Source organism: Palaemon carinicauda, chromosome 22 (genome assembly GCF_036898095.1).
Source record: "Palaemon carinicauda isolate YSFRI2023 chromosome 22, ASM3689809v2, whole genome shotgun sequence".
Lineage (NCBI taxonomy): Eukaryota > Metazoa > Arthropoda > Malacostraca > Decapoda > Palaemonidae > Palaemon > Palaemon carinicauda.
In genome coordinates, this window is record NC_090746.1 from 90,250,944 (window position 1) to 90,273,871 (window position 22,928).

At 41.0% G+C, this 22,928-nt stretch overlaps 1 protein-coding gene across 3 annotated transcripts in view; it reads left to right on the forward strand.

Moving 5' to 3' along the window:
- Positions 1 to 22,928, forward strand: part of LOC137616613 (dyslexia-associated protein KIAA0319-like protein) — a 175,401-nt gene that overhangs the window by 90,629 nt on the left and 61,844 nt on the right. For all 3 annotated transcript variants that reach the window (XM_068346517.1, XM_068346518.1, XM_068346516.1), the window contains exon 8: positions 11,384 to 11,488. In XM_068346517.1, the coding sequence (XP_068202618.1) occupies positions 11,384 to 11,488 (105 nt within the window). The remainder of the gene's footprint in view (positions 1 to 11,383; positions 11,489 to 22,928) is intronic.

A 22,928-nucleotide genomic window follows, 5' to 3' on the forward strand; every position in this document is an offset into this window, starting at 1 on the left:
GTCCAGGTATGCGACGACTTGGATTCCGTGGGATCGGAGTTCCTGAATGACCGATTCCGCCAGTTTCATGAAGATTCTGGGCGCGATGTTGAGCCCGAAAGGCATCACTTTGAACGTGTAAGCCTTGTCGTCCAGTCTGAATCCTAGGAATGGGCGGAAGTGTCTCGCTATTGGAACGTGATAGTAAGCATCGGTAAGATCGATGGAGGTGGTGACGGCCCCACGGGGAAGCAAGGTTCGCACCTGCGAGACGGTAAGCATGTGAAACCTGTCGCATTGAATGGACAAGTTTAGTCGAGACAGATCGAGGATGACCCTTCGGCTGTCGGAGTCTTTCTTCGGAACGCTGAATAAGCGACCTTGAAACTTCAGATATTTCGTTTCCTTGATCGCGTTCTTGCGAAGAAGATCTTGGGTAAACAAAAGTAGGTCCGGTGTCGAGGGTTGATGGAATCTGTTCGGTGGAGGAGGCCCTTCTATCCAACTCCACCCCAGGCCCTTGGAGATTATGCTGAAGGCCCAAGGACTGAATTTCCAGCGACTCCGGAACACATAAAGTCTCCCTCCTACCTGAAGACCGTCAGTAGTTGGAGGTTTTACCGCCTCGGCCACCACGTGACCCTTTTCCACGGGAGAAATATCTCCCTTTGCTTCTGTTCTGAAAAGAACCCCTCGAACCGGGGCCCCTGCCTCGTTGGTATCCTTGGGAGGAAAACCGGGACTCATAGACCGGGTTATAAACAGGAGAGGTAAACGAGTTCGAAGCCACTTGGTTTTCAGGGACGAGGACATACTTCACTTGGGGCTGAGACTTGGAGGTGGAGGGTTGGATGCCCTGAGAGACCGGGGCCGACTGGACTACTTGAATAGGTTGGCGGAATTGGGTAGAGCTATAAGGGCGTAGCCTTTTCCTGCCCCGGGAGTGAATGCTCGATTGTTCGAACTTCCGTTTGGGAGTGAGACCCCAACGGACTTTGAGGCTCTGGTTCACTCTGGCAGCTTCGCTCAATACCGAGTTGACCATGTCCTCCGGGAAAAGGTCCGGACCCCAAGCAGAGGCTATAACCCTTTAAGGTCCACCCTAGGTTTTATGGGAAACTTTAAAAATTCCTTTTAGTATGTTGTAGTATTAGAAAATACAAGACCTTTTTATTCTTGTGTACTTTTAAAAAATTTTCCAAATTACCGAAAAAATTGCATGCAATGAAGTATCCCATTTGGGTACCTTGGGCGAGTTTAGGCAGACCACGCTCATCCCATATGGGATCTATTGGACCATAACGGCACAGATTTTGAAGTTTCGCCCAACAGTTTTTTTATAGTTCCAATGTATAACAGACAGTTTTTTCATAGTTCCAATGTATAACAGAAACACATATATGGCTTAACAATTTAATTAAATAAGAAATACGTTACAAATGCAAGAAAATACAATATTCAATAAATACAAAAATACTATAAAAATACAAAAATACTATGAAAATGCAAAAAATATATTAAACCTTACTCTTAATTGATAGAATAGAAACATTATAAAACTTACTTTAAAATCTATTGAAAAAGAGCAAAAAATTACTTAGAAATCTTATGGAATAAAGCAAAACAATTTCGACTTTCAGTGAGGCAAAGGGCCACCTTGCACTCCCCACACATCCAGCGAGACCTGTGGATGTGGCCTGCAGTTGAACAGAACTTGCAGGTCTGCCTCATGGTGACATGCTTTGGCATGTGTAGGGTAGGGGCTTCCTGGCGTGACTCTACACTTGGCACAACTGCCCGTTGGCCCCTTTTGGGCAAAGCGACATCCCTGGTGCCAAGAGAATTCCTAGTAATCTTGAAGTTTGATGTCTTCAAACTTCTCAGCCAATTTGAGATGTCCAGTCGGAAGTCCTCGTAAGGTTCCCTCAAGAAGTCTGGCTGTGGATGAATGAAGTCCGGTATGGGCTGGATGTGAATGTCGTCCTTCTTCCATTCAACAACACGAGGCCTCTTAGGGTTAACCTCACCTTCAACTTCAACTTCCTCTTTCACAGGCATCTCCTGAGGGACAACAACATTGACCCTGCGAGCTGAAACAAGAATAAAGTAACACTAATGAAACAGTAAATGAATCATGTGTGCTGGTGTGTGTGCATGCATGTGTGTGCATGTGTATGTCAGTGACTATGCATGTGTATGTCAGTGAGTATGCATATGTGTGCATCTGTATGTCAGTGAGTATGCATGTGTGTGCATATGTATGTCATTGAGTATGCAAGTACACAAATAAGTTTTAAAAATGCCCATTGTTTACAAAAACTTAAAGAGCAACACAATGAAAATAAATTTAAAGAGCAACTATTGTAACAACGAGACTTTTAGAAAAGAAAATTAAACAAATATCTCTCTCTCTCTCTCTCTCTCTCTCTCTCTCTCTCTCTCTCTCTCTCTCTCTCTCTCTCTCTCTAAGGATGTCTCATACTAACCTCTAGCATTGGGAGGGTCAAAGACATCCTCCTGAGTAAGGCCTTCGTCAGGAACGTACGTAGGGTCGTCATCATCACTGTTGACATCCAAAGGGCTCACGTTGACATCACTTCCTTCTGCGTCATTAGGGGCAACCCATGGTGTATGATCCTGAGTCTCGAATGCAGCGTAGGGATGCCCATAAAAGATATGGCCAGGAAACTGCAAGAAAAAAAAATTAAAATCATGTAATAAAAAAAATGTAACTTTCCCTAACAAGAACTTATCATTCAATACCTTGTAAGGTAATAATTTGTATGCACATGAGCCTAACATCTCTAAATAATCACTATTATTTCTATAAATATTGTTAAAACTATTCACAAATGTCTAAGACAATCACTAGAAAAAAATTGCAAAAATGATGTGCGTCGTAAAGTAGTGCCCGGTAGAACCGTTAAGGTCCAATAGATCCCATATGGGATGAGCGTGGTCCGCCTAAACTCGACCGAGGTAGCCCATATGGGATCTATACTTTTTCCGATAGTCACTACGACACGTCAGTAACACTACAGCCCTTGAAACCCACATCAAAAGGTAAGCATATCACTAGGCTTCACTATCCTACAGTCACTGTGTACTTACCATGATTAGGGAGGTGAGGGGGGGGGGATATGTGGACGTTACTGCGACGCGTTTTGTCACTTTTCCGACTTGAGCACAAGTGAGGTGTCTTTGGAAGGAGCTACAGACTTGGTGAGAAGGACAGGAGGCTTCTGATTGGCTGATTCTAAGAGCAGAGGAGTGTCTCTATGAGTTGCCAAAGCGTCAATTTCAGACAAGCATAAACATGTTCACCACGACTACCCAAAAGTAGCTGTTTTAAAGATCCCGTTTGGGCTATTTGGTCCTTAAAGGGTTAATGAGCTTATTTGGCTCATGGCGGATAGTGGCTTCAGATAAGACATGCTTACGGCAACGTCTTTTGGCCACCAAGAAGTCGTAGCAGTCTGCTAACAAAGATTGCAGGGTGGCTTTAGTCATAACTTTAAAAGAGTGTTCCTCGTCATAAGTAAGAGAAAACATCTCCGCCATAGTCGAGATGTTGAGGCTCCGGCTAAACCTAGACCGGGACTCGAACTCGAGTCGGATTAAGGTTTCAGGTAGTCTTGGGAGGCGTTCACTGAATTGCGTCGATGCACAGTCCGCGGATAGCTTACCAGAAGTGAATGTCGATCTGATGGGAACAGCAGAGATGTAGGATCCGTCTCCCGGAGTTGTGGCAAAGGCTTATCTTCGGTCACTGCCTGAAGGGCTAATTCAACCATTTTGGTGACGCAAGGAGTGGGGGTCTGTTCGTCCACAAGAAACATGGTGTAAGTACTCTTGTGGGGGGTCAGCATGGTGTTTGTACAACCCCACTCATTTAAGGTTCGAACCCAAACAGACTGAGCCTGTTCCTTCGGAAAGATAACGGTCTCTTTAGGGACCTTATCTAGTCGGACAAGAGCCTCTTCCGTAAGCCGGGCGAAGCCGGGGAAAGGAAATTGAAGACCGGGAGGGAAGAACTCAAAATCTTCAATGGGCCTGGTCCCAAAACCCTCGATGGTCAACATTCCGTCCGTGAAAGGACAGTGGAGCGCCATTTTCCACGGGTTGTTCTTCGTGAAGGGTGGAAGTTTTGAGGCGTCCGGGATGAGGAACTGCTGTTGTTGAGGCAGTCCACTTTCCAGGGTATCTAGTCTTCTGGTGACGGCAGAAAGTATAGAACTAATCTGCTCTGTAACGACCCTCGACAACATATTCGTGAGGGCCTCCGGGTCGAGGTTGGTTGTGGTAATTAAGGGGGATGACTGCACTCCCGGGTCCTGAGACATAGGGGCAGTGCTAGTCGAGTCACTAGGAGCTCCGGGGAGGGGAGCCTTCTTGGGCTTCGATGATCCAGGTAGTGTAGGATTCTGACGAGTCCTCACTAAAGGTCTTTTCTGAGATTTGACCTTGGCAGGAACCGAGAGCGATCTCGGGGAGGATTCGTGGTTCCCTTCAAAACCAAGAAAGGAAGAATTATTAGAAGTTGGAGAAAAAGAGGGGCTAAGAAGAGAGGTCTTAGCGCCAGACCCACCTGCCTCACTTACAACCTTACCTGTGTCTGGTTCGTCAAAAACCATGGGCTCTATGTCTAAGGTCAGAGCCGTAACATTGTCTTCAATGGGGTCCGGGTCGTCAGGGATGTCTGTATCCTGGACGAGATTGAGTTCTACGGTTTCCGCAATGTCAGCAATTATAAGAGCCGCCACTTGCCTAGGCACTGCTGCCGAAGATTTTGCGTTCGGGTAGATAAGTCTACAATAATCTTCTGAGAGGACGTAGGGCTTCCTGGCCTTTACGTTACGGGCGAAGCCGCCTACCCACAATTTCAAAGTGGCTCTTGCTGAAGTTTTAACCGCCTGGGAACTCTGAAAGAACGGGGATAAGGTTAGCAAACCCGAGGGACAAAATGATAAATGAACCCGAAGATTCATAACAGAAGTCAATGATTATCTATCATATTGATGTCGCCCAGTGAAGGGAAGTAAATACAAAAATGACTGAAAGAGGCTCACCGAATCTGAAGCGAGGGTGGAGATAAGGTCATAACAGATAAGGCAGTTGTCAGGGTGCCATACCACAATATCGTCCATCTGGATCCCACAGTCCGCGTGGGACCGACAGACAGCATGGCCGCAAGGCTGGTGAAGGACGGCCGCGCAGGCTGTCATCCGGCAACGGACCACCTGTAAAAGGAATAGTCCATGAGCATCTACTAGTTTCTCTATAAGGGGTCCCGGAGGGTCCGGGACCTGCCAGTTAATAAAATAAATGTATAGCCTTAGACTAAACATGCAGAGAACTGAGACTATTCCAATAGCAATCCGGCAGAGCCGGGTATGAAAAAGGATGCAAAAAACAGTGATGAATATATAATCATAACTAGTTCCGGGGCCCCCGTGGCCGGGGAACAGGGTAAGTAAACTTAAAGTAAACTTAAAGTAACTTAAAGTAAACTTAAAGTACCCAAGATACATCCTTAAAGTAAATAAATAGAAAACGCCAATTATGATCTAAAACTAATGTCTGTAATGAATAGGGCTCCCGGAGGGAGGATATTAATCAAAACCGTGTCAGTGTCAACCGATCTTGTAGTTAAGAGCTCGGCGGCTCCGATGTCTGATGACGGGAGGGTATGACGGGAGGGTACAACGGGAGAGCGCGGGGGGAGCCAGTGGAACCCCCCTACCTTACCTGAGGTACCGGGACAAAGGTAATGATTCATGTAGAATATAATATAATGATATGGGATATAATAAGTCCTATACGGACGATAATAGCATGAGGTACCGTAGGGGAGGACACTCCTAATATAAGTGCTCTTTCTAACAACCGTAGCTAAAAGCAAGGTTACACCAAGGTGCAGTTATACCGACTAATCACGTGTGATAGTCCCCGGTGGTCCCGGCCTTCCCCCTCCCCGACCGATGGCGACGGGAGGGGGGAGACGAAACCGCCCGGTATGAATGAATGAGACTAAGTCATACCCCGTTGGTATACTCAGTCCTCAATATGTCGGAACGTTGATGGAAGACTGAGGTACAAGCATACTTGACCCGTAAATCATAACCAACAACCATCGAGTGAGAGGAAGGGTGTACACTGAAGGGGGGGGGATGGAATAACCTCCCCAACTTGTTGGGGGGGGGGGGGGGGGTAATGGTACAGGGAAATCGCCAGTGCGCAGTGGTAGACAGGGCTACCAACTGGAGATCCCCTAATCATGACATGAAAATCCCAAAAATATGATCATAACGGAGTAAGCAATAAATATAATATCAATGCACAAATACATAAAAATAATTAATGAATTAAAAGCGAAATCACGTAAGTAAGGTTAGGCATGCAGAAAAAATATGGCGAGAGAGGGACTCGGGCGAGTAAAAAGGGAGGAGCATGACGCCATCAGGAGATGGAAAGCAGGGGTACCAACCTAGTTACTGAAGCGGTAGATCGAACAGTAAAAATAACAAAATACGCGAGAGTCCCACTCGAACCAAACGTAAAACTAGGTGGAGCGTAATAAAACAAAAGGTTTTACTAATAATAAGTGAGATGGTCGAAATTAAAGCTCCGAGAACTAGCGAAACAATCTCAATGGTGACGCTATTCACCAACATGCACGAATGCAGGCATACCAACATAACCTACTCCTGATGAAACGCTAACACCGATATAGGATAACATAAAATAAATGCTATATGAAAGCATAAAGTCGGTGTACTAAATGAATATTGCTATATGAAAGCATAAAGTCGGTGTACTAAATGAATATAAGGAAAAAACTCCTAAAGGATCGAACGAATATAAAAGACGGACGAACTAACGAGACAAAGGGCAGAGGCGAAAGTAAGAACGGGGACGCCGCTCATATATAAACACTTCTCAATAATAAAAACAAAGATGCTTGAAAGGAGTGATGGGCAAGCGTGGGTTGAGTTAGTAGTACTGGTCTGCGAGGCAGGGGAGGTTGAACGGCACCTCACTATTGGGGGATTTCGAAGAGGAGAAGTCTAAATGGTACGAGACCTCTGGTATTTCGCCCCAGTCTATACCGACACCATTAGGTGAGCGAGCTAGTTCAACCTAGCATTCCTTTACATTTTTTCTCTGGTAATATTAGCAGTTATATTCCTTTGAAATGGTGCTTAAGGAGCATTTCACTGCGCGGCACAGGGATTGAGCCCAGAAATATACAGTACAGACCACTGCTAGCTGTCCTAATGGGAGACTTCAATGCTGCAGTAAACTGGGACACTATGAATTCTACATCAAACGCAGAGGGACATAGACTACTAGAATTTGTCAACAATGAGTTCCTCCATCAGTGGGTTGATAAACCAACCAGGGGAAACAACATAACTAGATATTGTGCTAACAGAAGAAAATTTAGTATCCAGTGTTTTAGTAGGTGAAAATATAGGCAAAAATTACCACAGAATAGTTAGGTTTCAGGTAAAAATTCCTCATCCAAAAGAAAGGCAAATTATAAAAAACTAGACTACAGGTATAGTAACTGAATAAAACTATAAAAAACTAGACTAAAGACGTAGTAACTGGATAAAACTGTTGGAACACACCAAGAATTTAGAATATGACAAAACAGGGAACATTGATACATAATAGGACTCCTTTGTAGGAATATATAAAGAAAAAAAGGCTAAATGTATACTGCATAGAAAAATTTTACCAAATGGAACTCCACATCCTAAGTGGTTCAACAGAGAAATAGCCAGTGCAATAAGAAGTACAGACAGGAAACATAGGTCAATGGGTCCACAGCCTTCAATTTAGGAAATTGCCCACCACAAGAAGTTGAGCCAAAAGTAGATAAACTAGTTAGAAAGGCCAAGATCAATGAAGAGAGAAGACAAGTTTCAGCTAGTAAAGAAAACACAATAGAATTTTTTGCATATGTAAACAGTAGAAAACCAACCAAAAACAACATAAGCCCATTAAGAGACTTGGAGGGTAATCTTATAACAAATGACTTAGAAAAAGCTAAGTTGATGAATGCATATTCCACAACTGTATTCACTTGGGAAGAATCAACAACCCTCCCCAAACCAGCTATTAAATAGGAAGGGCCACAACCATTGTATAGAAACACTTATACAATGGATGATGTCAAAAAGAAAATAAAAGGACTCGGTAAGTCTAAGGCACCAGGTCCAGGTAATATTCATCCAAGAGAGGATATAGAATTAGAAGAGATAACCTCACAGTTTTACAAAATATTCCAAAAGACACCCAATGAAAGAAAAGCACCACAAGGATGGACACTAGGCAATGTTCCCCCAATTTATAAGAAGGGACAAAAAGAACAACCTGTCAACTACAGACCTGTGTGTCTAACTTCAATTCCTTTCAAACATTTTTTATACTATTAAAGTAGATTAAATAGTAGGACATATAGAGAAAAACAGTCTTCTGATAGACAGCCAACATGGTTTTAGACAAAAGAGATCTTGTGTGACAAATCTTTTGGAAATTTTTCGCAATATGTTTAGCATACAGTATATGACAAAAGTGGGGCAATAGACATCTTATACCTAGACTTTCAAAAGGCTTTTTACAAAGTTACTCATAGAAAATTGATGGTCAAAATTAGAGCACTAGGCATCATTGATGAGCCAGCTGAATGGATCAAAGATTGGCTAACAAACAGAAAACAGAGAGTTGCAATCAATGGAGAAGCTTCATAGTGGGGAGTTGTTGCAAGCGGAGTACCTCAAGGATCCATTGTTGTCCCATTGCTATATCTGATCTACATTAATGACATAGATCTAAAGTAGGATTATCTAGTAGAATAGCCAAATTTGCCGGCGATACTAAACTAGGCATAAATGCGGTGAACTGAGAAGATGTAGAAGCCTTAAGAGACAATCTAATGAAGCTAGGAGAATGGTCCAGAAAATGGCAAATCCCTTTTAATTGTGGGAAATGTAAAGTCATGCACATAGGTTATAGTAACTCACAATCAGAATACCTACTGCTGGGTAATGAACTAGAAAGTGTGGACCAGGAGGAAGATCTCAGTATTATTATCAGCAAGGATATTTACGGTTTCTTACTCTCAGTATAACACTCAAACTTAAAATCAACTTAACTGAACTTAGCTTAATTTTTAGAAATTTTACTCTTATTTAATTTTTATACTTTTTTATCCATATTTTTTCATTGGGGATTGCACATATTGTGGAGGTACTCGGCTAGTAATGGCATGCTAACTCCCTCACACAGACACCACACTCATGTTTCTCGATAATTTCATGCTTCACCTCTATCGTCACCATGCACTTTTTCTTCTCACTGCCAACATTACTACTCCCTTTCTCAGGGCCCATCACTTATTATGAAGAATGTTCACAAATATACAGTTAAAATCATATAAATAGTGCAAAGACAACATGAAAGATGTGTACTGAAGTCGATGGTCACGTGAAATGAATGAGTGATGTAGACTTAGAGCATCTGCAAGCGTGCTCATATCTCAAGTTTTGCTTGTATCTCAATACAAATATTTGCTTGGCAGCTTGCTCGTATGTCAAGGTATTACTTTTAAAAAACACTTAAGAGTAGTCATTAATATATTTTTAGTTTTTGATATAATGCTACTGCATTTACAAGTTCATGCTTTACATCTTTGAAAAAGTTTTGCTTGTTATCACATTTTAAAATTTATTTCTGTTGTCCTTGTCATCAGAAAACAAATACGCAATATACGAGCATTCCTTTAAAGGTAGATTTCATCTGCTTTGCCTGATTTTAAACCTAAAATATTTTGGAGGCTAAAGGTTTCAATTTTTTTTATTTCCTCAAGAAACGCTCAGTTTTATTTATACTATTCTACAGATATAAGAGGGGGTTGTTTATCAAGGAGATACTTTTCCTAGATTGGAAAGAGCAGTTTAATATAACTTGGACGATTCCACATACATTAAGGGTATTGGGCCTAATTTGTTTTGTGATATTTTACACACAACCTATATCCAATAATGCAGTATTGTTTAATGTAATTATTTTTCACCAAACTCAAGATGATATGGATCCTAATCTAATGAGAGACTTGTAAACAAGGTTTTATGATATAATAAGTTCAGTTTTATCCAATATTTGAGCTAAAATTCTTTCTTTGGAACACATCAATAACATCTCCAATGTCTATTCACTAAACATTGTCTAAAGGAGTCCTGGCTTATATGTCACATTTGTGGGGCTTTAGTATGTGATATAAGTGAGTAATTATATGTTAAAGTTGATTTTAAAAAGTTTTCTTGAGTTTAAGGTATCCAAAAGTCTAAACTAAAGTTAATTTCATGATCTTAATTAATTGATTATAGAAAGGAAATGCTCTATCTCTTTATTTTACTCCCACCACCTGGAAAGTCAATATGAACATTATTTGATGTTCATGGAAATAAACAGAACTTTTGGAAAGATTTCTTATCTATATTCACCTGTTGTTCATGTACATGTCCACCTTCCTCCCCACTGATTAGTGGCATCAAGGGATAGGAAAGTATCTAGACATTCCTAGCCTCCAGAGATGAAAACAGTATGAACATCAGGAGTATAGAAATAAATTTATTTTTAGTTTTTTCCCCATATTGTGATGCTCAGTTTTCTTTTTGATGAGAAATATATCATTCCTATTCTTAAACATAGTTAAGAATAACGCCATTAGAGAATATTTAGGTAAGAGAAAGAAAGAGAGGAGAAAATATCAAGGGTTTGTGGCATTAGTTTAATTTGAACTGAAAGTGAGAACTGAAATCAGCCTTTCATCTCTTAATTTGTTATGTAGTTTTGAAAGTGGTTATAGAAGTTATTATACTGTGTTTAGTGTGTGTCATCTTCCCTCCACCCTGTAATTATGTAGTTCAGAATATTACTAATTGAAGATGGATTCATTGGAATAAAAGTACAGTAGCTTTAAACTAAAACATTTTATTCCCATATGTACAATTTCTTGCCTTACTCCCCACTTCAGTTATGGGGATGTGTTATGTTAGATGTCGAAACTTTAGTAATCTGAATCATGATCTTTGTTGTTGTAGTTACTCGTGAGCCATTATCCTCTATATGGAATTCTTGGTATATGGTAGGTCGGTGGTAGTTTAGCAGTTCCAAAAGGGAAATACTCTATGTGGCAGCGAGATAGAAAATATTTCCTAATTTTTATAGTGGAGTTGACACTTTTGAAAATAATATTCTATTATTCAACTGTAGAATGGAAATATTGTCTTATTTTAGTTTAAAATACTTTTCTTTTTATATCCTAAATTGTCACAACTCACTTTTGAAAATTTATTTTAAAAGCTGTCACTATTGTAATATACTTTTACAGACAGAAATTACCTTGTATGGTAATGCCAGCACTGATGACCATGGAATTGAAGAATGGGAGTGGATAAAAGGACCTAAAGATTCTGGAAAAGCTGTTGATATGAAGGTATGTTTAATCTGTGATAGTAGATAAATATTTATCTAATGAAAGTACATGAATAGGATAAAGATTTTCTTAAAGTAATATATTTTCTTTTACATTTTCAAAATGAAATAATTTTGCTGGGTAAGCTAGTATTTTCTTTTATTTCTTGTAAGAAATACAGACTGGTTTTACATATTTCACAAGATTCTTTCATCACACGTCTTGGTGATAAGTTACCTGGCGTCTCTCGGTCCCTATCTTGGTTGTAAGTCGACAACTACCTGTAAGCAGAAATAATGCTGTACCCAGTGAAAATTCATCTCTACTGCCTTAATGTTCAGTCCTTACATAATTCAATTGAATGTTAATGGTCTTAAAACCCATTTACATCTAGGGGAAATTCAGACTATTAAAAGATTATAAAGCTGTGATGCAATATGCCTACAGTATACTAATGATACTGTTCTTTCAATAGAAGATTACAATCTAGCATCTCGCTCAGTCCCTTCTCCTACATCCATAACAAAATAACTCATTATGCTAAGATATTTAACACTTCAGAATTTAAATTATCTGGAGTTAAAGTACATGTGAATAATAACTCTTAATATTTTTAATATATGCAATCAACCCTTGTGTAATTATAATTTGCAAAATCTAACCAAAGAATTCGCAGTAATGCAAGATTTCCTATTCATTGGAGACTTCAATGTCCACAACCCTCTATGGGACACATTGTTTAGCATTGAAACAAATGGCTCTAAGGTTGAACAAATAGTAAATGATCGCAACCTATGTATATTAATTGAAGAAGATACCAGCACTTATTATTAAAAATCTCGGGGAACATATTCCTCAATAGACGAAACTTTTTCTTCCAACAATATTATAGATAGATATGAATGAAGTGTGCTAGACGACCTTTAGAGCAGTGACCATTTTCCTATACTAGTAACAGTGTTCAGATGTAGCCTACAAGTTCTCCCACTCAGTGTTCTAGCAAAAATAAAGCTGACTGAGATAGGGTTAACTACTGCACTGTAATTGTTCATTGGCTACTTTCCTCTTGGTAAGGGTAGTAAAGACTCTTTAGCTATGGTAAGCACCTCTTCTAGGAGAAGGACACTCCTAAATCAAACCATTGTTCTCTAGTTTTGGGTATTGCCATAGCCTCTGTACCATGGTCTTCCACTGTTTTGGGTTAGAGTTCTCTTGCTTGAGGGTACACTCGGGCACACTATTCTATCTAATTTCTTTTCCTCTGGTGTTGTTAAAGTTTTTATAGTTTATATAGGAAATGTTTATTTTAATATTTTTTCTGTTCTTAAGATATTTTATTTTTCCTTGTTTCCTTTCCTCACTGGGCTAATTTTCCTGTTCGGACCCCTGGGCTTGTAGTATCCTGCTTTTCCAACATGTGTTGTAGCTTAGCAAGTAATAATAATGATGATAATTTATGCTTCTATTTATCACATATTTTTACCCCAAATTTATTTATTTCTATCCATTATATTTATTATGTATTTTATTTTATTCAAACCATGGTTCAATGATGATTGAAGACGCACTTATTTAGAGAAGCAGGGGCAATAATCTTTGGAAGGGTAACAGATCAGATTTGACTTGGAATAACAATACTTGGCTTAGAGCTTTTTCTCAGAGAGTTTATAATTTAACCATAAAAGAAACCCTTTCTGGTACAGCCCAGGAACAAAAGTGGTGGATTACCCTTAAATCTATGCCTTTTGGAGTAGAATTGACAGTTCCTCCTTTACTTAAGCCAGAAGTCTCAGTCGCTCACTGTCCAAAGGAAAAGGCATCCCCTTTGGCTAATGTGTTTGGCAGTAAGTTGAGTAATGAGAAACTGGATCTTCTTCATTCCTGTTTTCCTGAGTCTAAACTAACTAGGTTAACTTTTCGATCTCATGAAATTAAAGTTCTCTGGATGGACCTAGATTCTTATGGAATAGTAGACCCAAATGGTATTTTTCTTTTGTTTTTTATAAAGACTGCAGATTTCTTAGCTCCAAAGTTATCTGTTATTTTGCGTAAGTTATCAAAAAGAGGAGCTTTTAGGACATGTTGGAGAATTAGTGATGTTGTTACTCCACTATGTAAATGTGTTTGTGGTAGCTGAAGTCCAACTGATTACTGCCCAATTTCCATAACTCCCATACTATCTAAAGTTTTTGAATGTTTTTTGGCAACACAACTTAATAGTTTTGCTGAATGTAATCATCTTTACCCCAGTTTGCAATTTGATTTTTATAATGTTCTTAGAGCCAGTGATGCCCTTCTTATAATCTCCAATGCTGTATAGAAATCCCTTGATTGTGGTCAGGAAGTTCGTATGATTGGCCTTGATTTTAGTGCTGCCTTTGACCGTATTAATCATGAGGCACATGTTTTCAAACTCAAACTGTTTGGAGTGGGTGGTTGTTTCTTAGCATCATTATTAAATTTTTAAGTAATAGATTGCAAAAAATTGTTGTTGATGCAAGAAGTGTCCTACAAGCTTTAGAAGTTTATAATTCCAGTAACCCTTTAATTCTCAAGATTGTCGAGTTGCTTTTTATTATTAGGCTGAGAGGTAAAACAGTTTGATTTTGCTTGCTGGGCACAAACAAAGTGCCCAGGTAGTATTTTCTCCAATATTAGTATTGGTTCCCGGCAATGATGTGTTGTCAGTTGCCAGGAAAATTTTAGCTCTAGGGATTCTATGACAGGTCCATTGGAACCTGAACGCTGAGTTCTCTCTCATCCACAGTGAGTCTGCTTGGCCCATTGAAACACTGCCCTAGAGCAGAGAAGTTGATATTACTGTATTTCTGGGTCGACCTGTGACGGCCGGTGAAAAGTCCTTCTTTGTACCTTTTCTGATATAAATCTTCCAAATATACCAGAGAAAAATAAAAGCATGGAATGCAGAGGTTACTACCTTCGCGCGAGCACCTCGTGAGTGTCGTGTATACATCATGGGCGTGTGAAAACCACTATTCACAGGCTGTCTTCCAATTAGATAACTCCTTCATCAAAGGGAAGGGCCGTAACAAAGACCCTAGAAACCACACTTGTACCACGCCACCGTCACCTACACGAACACCCTCCAGGTCATCCTTCTGTTTTGGACTTGCCCGCTAAGTCATAAATTTTTTTGTTCGGTGTTTTTCGCAAGTGATTGTCGTTAATTCAATATGACTGACGTTGCTACTTCACTTTTACCAATGTTAAGTACCATTGTGGCGGGATGTTGCAAGAACAAGCCCCACACCCTTGAATCACACTAAACAGACAAATGTCTCCTCTGCACAAACTTTCCCCTTACTTTATCATTAACCAGACTCTTAGACAAAAAGGACATAAACACAAACCATAACCTTAAAACTATATTTATGAATACCAAAACAATCACTTAATACTAAAAAATCACCAACCATATTCCATAACCAAAAAAAATCACACTTAGCACTACAATCTTAACTTACTATATATAGAAAACACATTCAAATAACCACATGAAAAACAAAAAGCTAAAAATTCCCTTCAACTCCAAACATAAACGTAATTAATATATATATTTCTGAGTGGACTCCTTCGTCCACACAAGGGCCAACAGTCTTTAATTGCCCAAAAAACCACAACCTTATAGCAACCGCGACACTGACAAATATCAACACAACTGCATTGATTGATTTTGGGTCGTGTGCGTTGTCATCATAATCATCATCATCATACGTAGTCTTGTTCAACAGGCCAGGTCATCAACGCTTGGGAAATCCGAATGAGCAGTCTAACACAATTAATTACAGGCCAGGTCATCAACAATTATCCAAATCCAAGCAGTCGTGCCAAGTTCCTTATTATAGCCAAGTCGTCATCAATTACTGTCACATTCAAAGAAAATCTCTCCAAAGGAGGAATCACGGCTTTTTAAATCAATCAACACTTCCACGCTGGTCAGAAAAATATAAATATAATCCAGCTCTCACACAACTGCCTTAAGCTGCAGTCAAATAAAAAAAGCATTCGCTCCGAAACATTCACCACTATCGTAACCTAACTAAAAAAACAAACAATCTCATTTGAACCAACAGTCTTTCTCACCACCAACGATCGATACACTAACTACTTTCGCTCGCTGACACAATCTCTCTCTCTCTCTCTCTCTCTCTCTCTCTCTCTCTCTCTCTCTCTCTCTCTCTCTCTCTCTCTCTCTCTCTCTCTCTCACAGGATTTGGCAAAAAACAAAATATAAAAATAAAGCAAAAATAAATCCTCCACATTCCTCCCCCCTTACTTTGCCAAATCCTACTCACACAAAACTTACAATATTTTTTTCAATACCCAGTCGCAGTCGGGAACGGGACCTCTACTCTGAGTAACTGGGCCTCCATACACTCTCTCATTCACTTCTTCCTTATCACAATCATTCGCTACATTAACACTATTCTTATCTAAATCCCTATCATCTAATATATCATGTACAATCCCATCTACCTCGTTCTCGTTTGGCCCTATAATTACACTCATTTCTGTAAACAGTTCATCCATTTCATCAAAAACATTCTCAACTTTAGCAAAAGATTCATTCATGCTACTTATCATTCTCCTGTCTCTCATTCTTGCGTTATTCATTTTTTCTTTTACATCATCTAACGAAAAGCCACACACACTATAAGTATCATTCATACTCAGCCACGTTTCATCTGTATTAATACATTTATCCTCCACACTCACTTGTACATTTACACCCTTGTCATACTTATTCGTATTCTTACCTATACCTATAAATTTCCCTTGCACTTTCTCCTCACTTAAAACTTTCAAACGCCTCTTTTTCCTATACTGTATTCAACTAACACTAATTGTTTATTTTCCAGCCCTAATTTCTCATGCATACTAGATTCATACTTGCTCATTTCCAACCAATTACTCATCCCATTCTCACAAACAATAATCCTATTCCTTCCACACACACAGGAGAACTCACCCAGCTGAACCCTCTTACACTCTAGTTTCCCGAACATCCTGGCTGATTTACTCCCTTTTTCCTACATACCCTAGCTACATGCCCATCTACACCACATTCAGTACACTTACCCCGCGGCTCCTTGCACATTCTAGCATAATGACCATCCTTACCACAATTACCACAAATTACATTCACATGATTACTATGACATCCACTCGCTATGTGCCCAGTCATACCACACTTATAACATTTTACCCCTTTCTCTTTCTTGCACTCGCTAATTCTATGCCCTACTTCACCACATTCAAAACAAGCACCTAGAGCCCATCTACATTCATTCTTCTTATGACCTTCCTTTCCACACCTATAACACTTTTCATTACGGACACGACTATCTGACATACCTCGATGCGCACTAACACTCCTATCCCTCCAAACCTGATTCCCTTGCCTAAACCCTTCATTTGTCCTTGCAGGTATTCCCACATTACTCGCCCTAACACTCCTATCTACTACACTATCAGCTACCCTCATCGGTCCTCTCATAACAGCATCTCTAAAACTAACAAATTCTGGCACACTTTCCTCCATTCCAGTTCTTACACTCACAGATTTACTTTCTTTCATACACCTATCCAACTCGTAATCCTCAACTATCTCTAAAATATCATCCCATGTCAATCTTTCTTTTGTCCACCTCATTTTCTCCTTCTGTTTCAAATTAACAAACTCAGCAACATTCTCGGGTACAGTAGCCAAAAACTTCTTCATTAACTCCTTATTCTCATTTATACCTTCATCCCCATACTTCTTCCTAGCTAAAGTTTCCAACCTACATACATACATCGATATCGCTTCTCCTGCATTCATCCGTGCTTCATCAAAATCATTCTTACGCTTATACTTAACACTCCCTTTCATACGTTTTACCTGCTCAATTATTCTCTTTTTCACACTTTCATAATCAACGTCCCCTACACTCATTATCACTCCATACATCGTCAACAAATACCCAGTCAAATATTCTCCTAACTCCCTAGCCCAAACTCTTTTACTATCACCATACTTATCCTGACAATACCTCTCATACTCCTTGAAAAACTCATATACATCCCTACTACTATGCTCATTGAACCTTTCACACCGAGGTACCTCTCTCATAAACACAGTCTTACACACATCACGTTCATTCTCACTGCTATCATCACTGCTACCTTCCTTCTTGTTTCCTTCTTCCTCATTTGAATATAATGAATCCACTTCCACACTTAAATTCCTATCCTTAACCATTCCCTTCTTACCCTTTTTCTTACTTACTACTTTCACCCATTCACGATCGTCCTTGCTATCAGCCTGATACTTTTTCTTCTCTTTCTTCACATCACTTTTACCTTTCCTTTCATCTTTCCTCTCACCTTTCTGTTCATCCTTACTATGCCTAATTCCCTTATCTAAAATATCACCATCACTATCACTTCCTTTCCCATTATCACCTACCTTAACCTTCTCTTCCACTACCAACCCATTACCCGAAGCTGAGGACACTCCTCCGACTGCACCTTCACCCATCATAGTTTTCATCATCCCCATGACTTGCCCCATCATAGCTTCCAATCGGTTCTCCATCCGTTCCTCATTCTCTTTCATCCTCATCTCAACACATTCTTCCACTCTCTCTACAGTTCCCTTTAACTCCCTAAGCTCCTTCTGCATCGCCGCATTCTCCCAGTTCAACCTCTCATTCTCTACTAGCAACCTCTCCTCACGCTCCTTACTCAGCCGCAATTCCTCCTTCAAAACCCTTAACTGCTCCTCCATTTTTCATCAACCTTATATCTAATATCTTATCCTATCAGTCCTTCGTCTAAGAGTCCAGCTTCAATCCCACCTCGGCTGTCCCTGTTCGGGCGCCAAAATAATGTGGCGGGATGTTGCAAGAACAAGCCCCACACCCTTGAATCACACTAAATAGACAAATGTCTCCTCTGCACAAACTTTCCCCTTACTTTATCATTAACCAGACTCTTAGACAAAAAGGACATAAACACAAAGCATAACCTTAAAACTATATTTTGAATATTTAACTTAGCCGGTGAATATATAATAGCTGCTACTCAGCGGCTCGACAGAAAACACACTCAAAAACTCGCGAGCGATCGCTATGAAGGTTGCGGGTGTGACCACCAGCGCCAACTATCGGCCAGATACCACTCTTGCATGTAAACAAACCCTTCAATTCTTCTCTGTCGACCTTGACGACAAGACGTATCATTACTCGCTGTAGAACCTGGAGTTTTCTCAACATATTTGGTGAAGTACTTCATTTTGGTTTGAGCTTTCGCTATACAGGTGTTTTATCTTCAACTTAAATCTTGAACTCGTTTTTGGATAGATTTAATTTTTGATGACTTTGGATTGTTTTTTGGACTTTCCTTGACTTTTAAATGGCCGACCCTTCCCTTAGTACGGAAGTGTGTTTAGGCTTTTAGCAATTATATTATCATGTTATAGATTAATTATAGATTTTCCTCTATATATTTTATATCTCACCCGCCTTTATTAGGCCTCTTCGATTAGCTTTCCATTTATAATAAACATCAAGATGAATTTTAATGATTGGTTTATATGCGACCTTTCCTGAGAGTAGGCGGTCCTAACTTGGAAACCGAAGTTAAACAACGTTGAGCCCTTTCAATCGTAAATAACTTTTACAGAGCTAATGATTTAAAACTTATTAAATGAATATTTTTTAGTAGATATTTTATGAAAGATTTTCTTTGAATAATCTTCGTACTGTTTCAAAGATGAACTAACGTTTAGTTTATTTATGCTACGCAGTTTGCGCTCTATCGTTACGATAGAGAGAGAGAGTATCACGGTTTCACTTTGCAGAAAGAGTAAATCGATTCTGACGTTTTGTTCATTCTTCTTTCAAAGCTTAAATGTTTTAAATTCTATTTTAAAGGAACTTTTTAATTGAAAAACCTTTCAGTTTTTTCCTTTGGTCAAATAACTTGTTTTTTGACGAAACGTAAGTGGGCTCTTCTCTTAGGTGCGAAATCAAGAGAGAGAGAGAGAGAGAGATAGAGACGGAGGGAGAGAGAGGAGAGAGAACGTTCCGATCTTTATCTCGTCCCAAGCGAGTAACGTTGTTCTCGAGTTACTCTCGTCCCTAGTCTCTGTACGGGGAGAAAGGATAAAACGTTTTTAGTTTTTTATTCTCGTCCCAAGGCACTGTACGGTGAGAGATTGAAAACGTAGTTTTGAATGAACTAGTGTTTAGTCTCTTCCCCAGCCACTGATCTTTTTATCTTAAAATATGCTTACTGTTTTTTTGCTGGTATTAATGTGCTTACATTATACGACTGATTTCGCAATTATAACCTTTTGATGAGGGTAGAATTGCGTGCTTCAGGTAGAAATCAGTTTTATTCATACCTAATGTGAATTGTTATAAAATTCGATTTCAGTGAAATAAGTGCAAAACAGAAAATCGTAGTGATAAAGTGATATTGCGCAAAGTGTTATCAGTGTTGCGACCGAGGGTTCGTCTGTTCGTGCCTGTCGTTCGCCTAGTCCGGGACCTCTTGCAAGCTCCCAAGCCCAGGGGAGAAGTAATGTCGTACGACTTATGGGTTCGAGAGGCCTTGATCAGCGAACAGACGTTCCCTCTATGGTATCAGGCGTATCTCACCAAGATCAACCCTACCATAAGGCGAGAGAGACGATTTTCTCCTCATCATCCGAAGGCTTTTCGCATAAGAAACCGTGGAACAAGGTTTCGAGGCCCTTTAAGCAAAAGTCAGTCCTTTCAGGACAGGTCCAGCATCCTGGTTTTAACTATTAGGACAGCTCTGACCCTATGCAGTCATCGGAAGACTGCTCGCCGCCTAAACAAAAGCGTAACACAGACTCCGAGAGTCTTTTTGTAGGCAAGGTTTTGCAGTCACAGACGTTACCCTCGTCTCTTACCGCAACCATTCCCGTTGATCCTAAATGGGTTGTACAGCAAGACATGCAGAATAAGCTTGCCTCCCTTATGGAAGACTATTCTGCCGATAAGTCCGTTGAGCCTAGCCGTTTATCTCATCGAGATCCTGGCCTTCAGCCACCCAAACGTTCCTTTGTGCGTCCTGTTGACGTTGGCGTAGCCAAGTCACGTCAGTCAGGTTGTTTAGAACCACACTCGATGCGGTCTCGTGTGGATTTTCAGCCGCATTTGGACGTTAGGCCACTTGCTGATGCTCCTGTTGACGTTCAGGACGTTCGCCAACCATCGGAGTTGAATTGTTTTGACGCTGAGCGTCAACCTCCGCATTCTAGAGTTGTTTTGACTGCTTAGACTAGGCGGTCAAAGCAGTCTCGAGTGGACGCTGTGCGTCCTCACGCACCTGTTGTTGTTGACAGTTCACAGACTGTCAAGCAGTTACATGACGTTGCGTCCTGGTCCGCTACTAATGCACCAGTGCGTGTGGACTCTGCTTGTAAAGCATTGCCACCACGGTAGGTCTCTCCCTTGCTTGAGACTCGGCTATTGTCGGACAAGGTTCCTTCAGATGAGGAAGTTGCTGTTCCCCCTCCTACTGATATTCCCTTGAGGACTCTGTCAGACGGAGAGGAGCCTAAAGCTGCTTAGCCCTCTATGGACTTAAAATAAATCATACTGATTTTTAAGGATCTTTGTCCGGATCTTTTTGTAACTGCTGCTCCTCGTTCGCCTAAACGTCAGAGTTTACTCTAGGCCTAGCTACTTCGAAGCCGTTGTTTTATAAGCTAGTGCTCTCTCGCTTTTCTAAGAGAGCTTTACGTTTGCTAGGCGACTGGTTTATCACCAGGAGGAGTTTGGGGGAGACAGCCTTTGCTTTCCCTACTTTTAAGCTGGCTTATAGAGCGAGAGTCTGATATGACACGAGAGAAGTTCTCGGCTTGGGAGTTCCTGCCTCTGCCCAGATAGACTTCTCAAACCTCATAGACTCTCCCTGGCGCCTGGCCATGAGACGCTCCAAGATTTTATGGTCGACTTCAGAGCTATTTTCGAGCGTTTGAAGTTTTGCTGTACAATTATGTCATGCATAAACAAGGCTTTCAGGGATGGCTCCTATGATCTGACAGCCACGTTCTCTGCAGGAACAAGTCCCTCAGGGATGGCTCCAATGATCTGGCAGCCATGTTCACTGCAGGAGTACGTAAGAGGCAAGTGCGCTCAATGTGTTCATTGTCAAGACAAACTTCACGATGAAGTCTACCAGGCTGTCTTGACAGCATTTATGGAAGGCGACTGGATGGTCTCTCTCGACATTCAGGAGGCATACTTCCACATTCCTATACACCCGGATTCCCAACCGTTTCTGAGGTTTGTTTACAGGAATGTGGGGTACCAGTTTCGAGCCCTGTGCTTTGGCCTCAGTCCTGCTCCTCTCGGGTTTACGAGGCTCATGAGGAATGTGGCAAAATCCCTCCATCTATCGGGGATCCGAGCCTCCCTGTACTAGGACGACTGGCTTCTCAGAGCATCGTCCAGTCTTCGCTGTCTGCAGGATCTACATTGGACGTTGAGTCTGGCCAGGGAGTTGGGACTTTTGGTCAACCTAAAAGTCCCAACTGATCCCATCCCAGATTATTCTATATTTGGGGATGGAGATTCGCAGTCCAGTTTTTTTCGGGCTTTTCCGTCTGCCACCGAATAGAACAAGCCCTGCTCGAAGTCCAACTAATGCTGAAAAGAAAACGTTTGTTCAGTCAGGAGTTGGAACAGTCTCGTAGGGACTCTCTCATCCCTGGAGCAGTTTGTCTCACTAGGGAGACTACACCTTCTGCCTCTCCGGTTCCATCTAGCCTCTCACTGGAACTAGGACAAGACGTTAGAGACTGTATCATTCCCAGTCTCCGAACCAGTAAAGGCATGCCTGAAATGGTGGGATGGCAATATCAGTCTGAGAGAGGGACTATCCCTAGCAGTCAAGAACCCAAACCACGTGTTGTTCTCAGACGCGTCGGATTTGGGTTGGGGTGCGACCCTGGATGGTCGGGAATGCTCGGGTCTGTGGACCTCAAGTCAGAAGAGCATGCACATCAACGGCAAGGAGCTATTAGCAGTCCACTTGGCCTTGATGATATTCGAAAGCTTCTTCGAAACTAAGTGGTAGAGGTAAACTCAGACAACACCACAACTTTGGCGTACATCTCCAAGCAATGAGGCACACACTCCTTCACGCTGCTCGAGATCGCAAGGGACCTTCTCTTACGGTCAAGAAATCGAGGCATCTCCCTGTTGACGAGATTCATCCAGGGGGACTTGAACGTCTTGGCAGACTGTCTCAGTCGCAGGGGTCAGGTGATACACACGGAATGGACCCTCCACAAGGACGTGGGCAAGAGTCTTTGGGCTACTTGGGGTCAACCCACCATAGACCTCTTTGCCTCCTCGTTGACCAAAAGGTTACCAATCTATTGCTCTCCAGTCCTAGATACAGAAGCAATCCACATAAA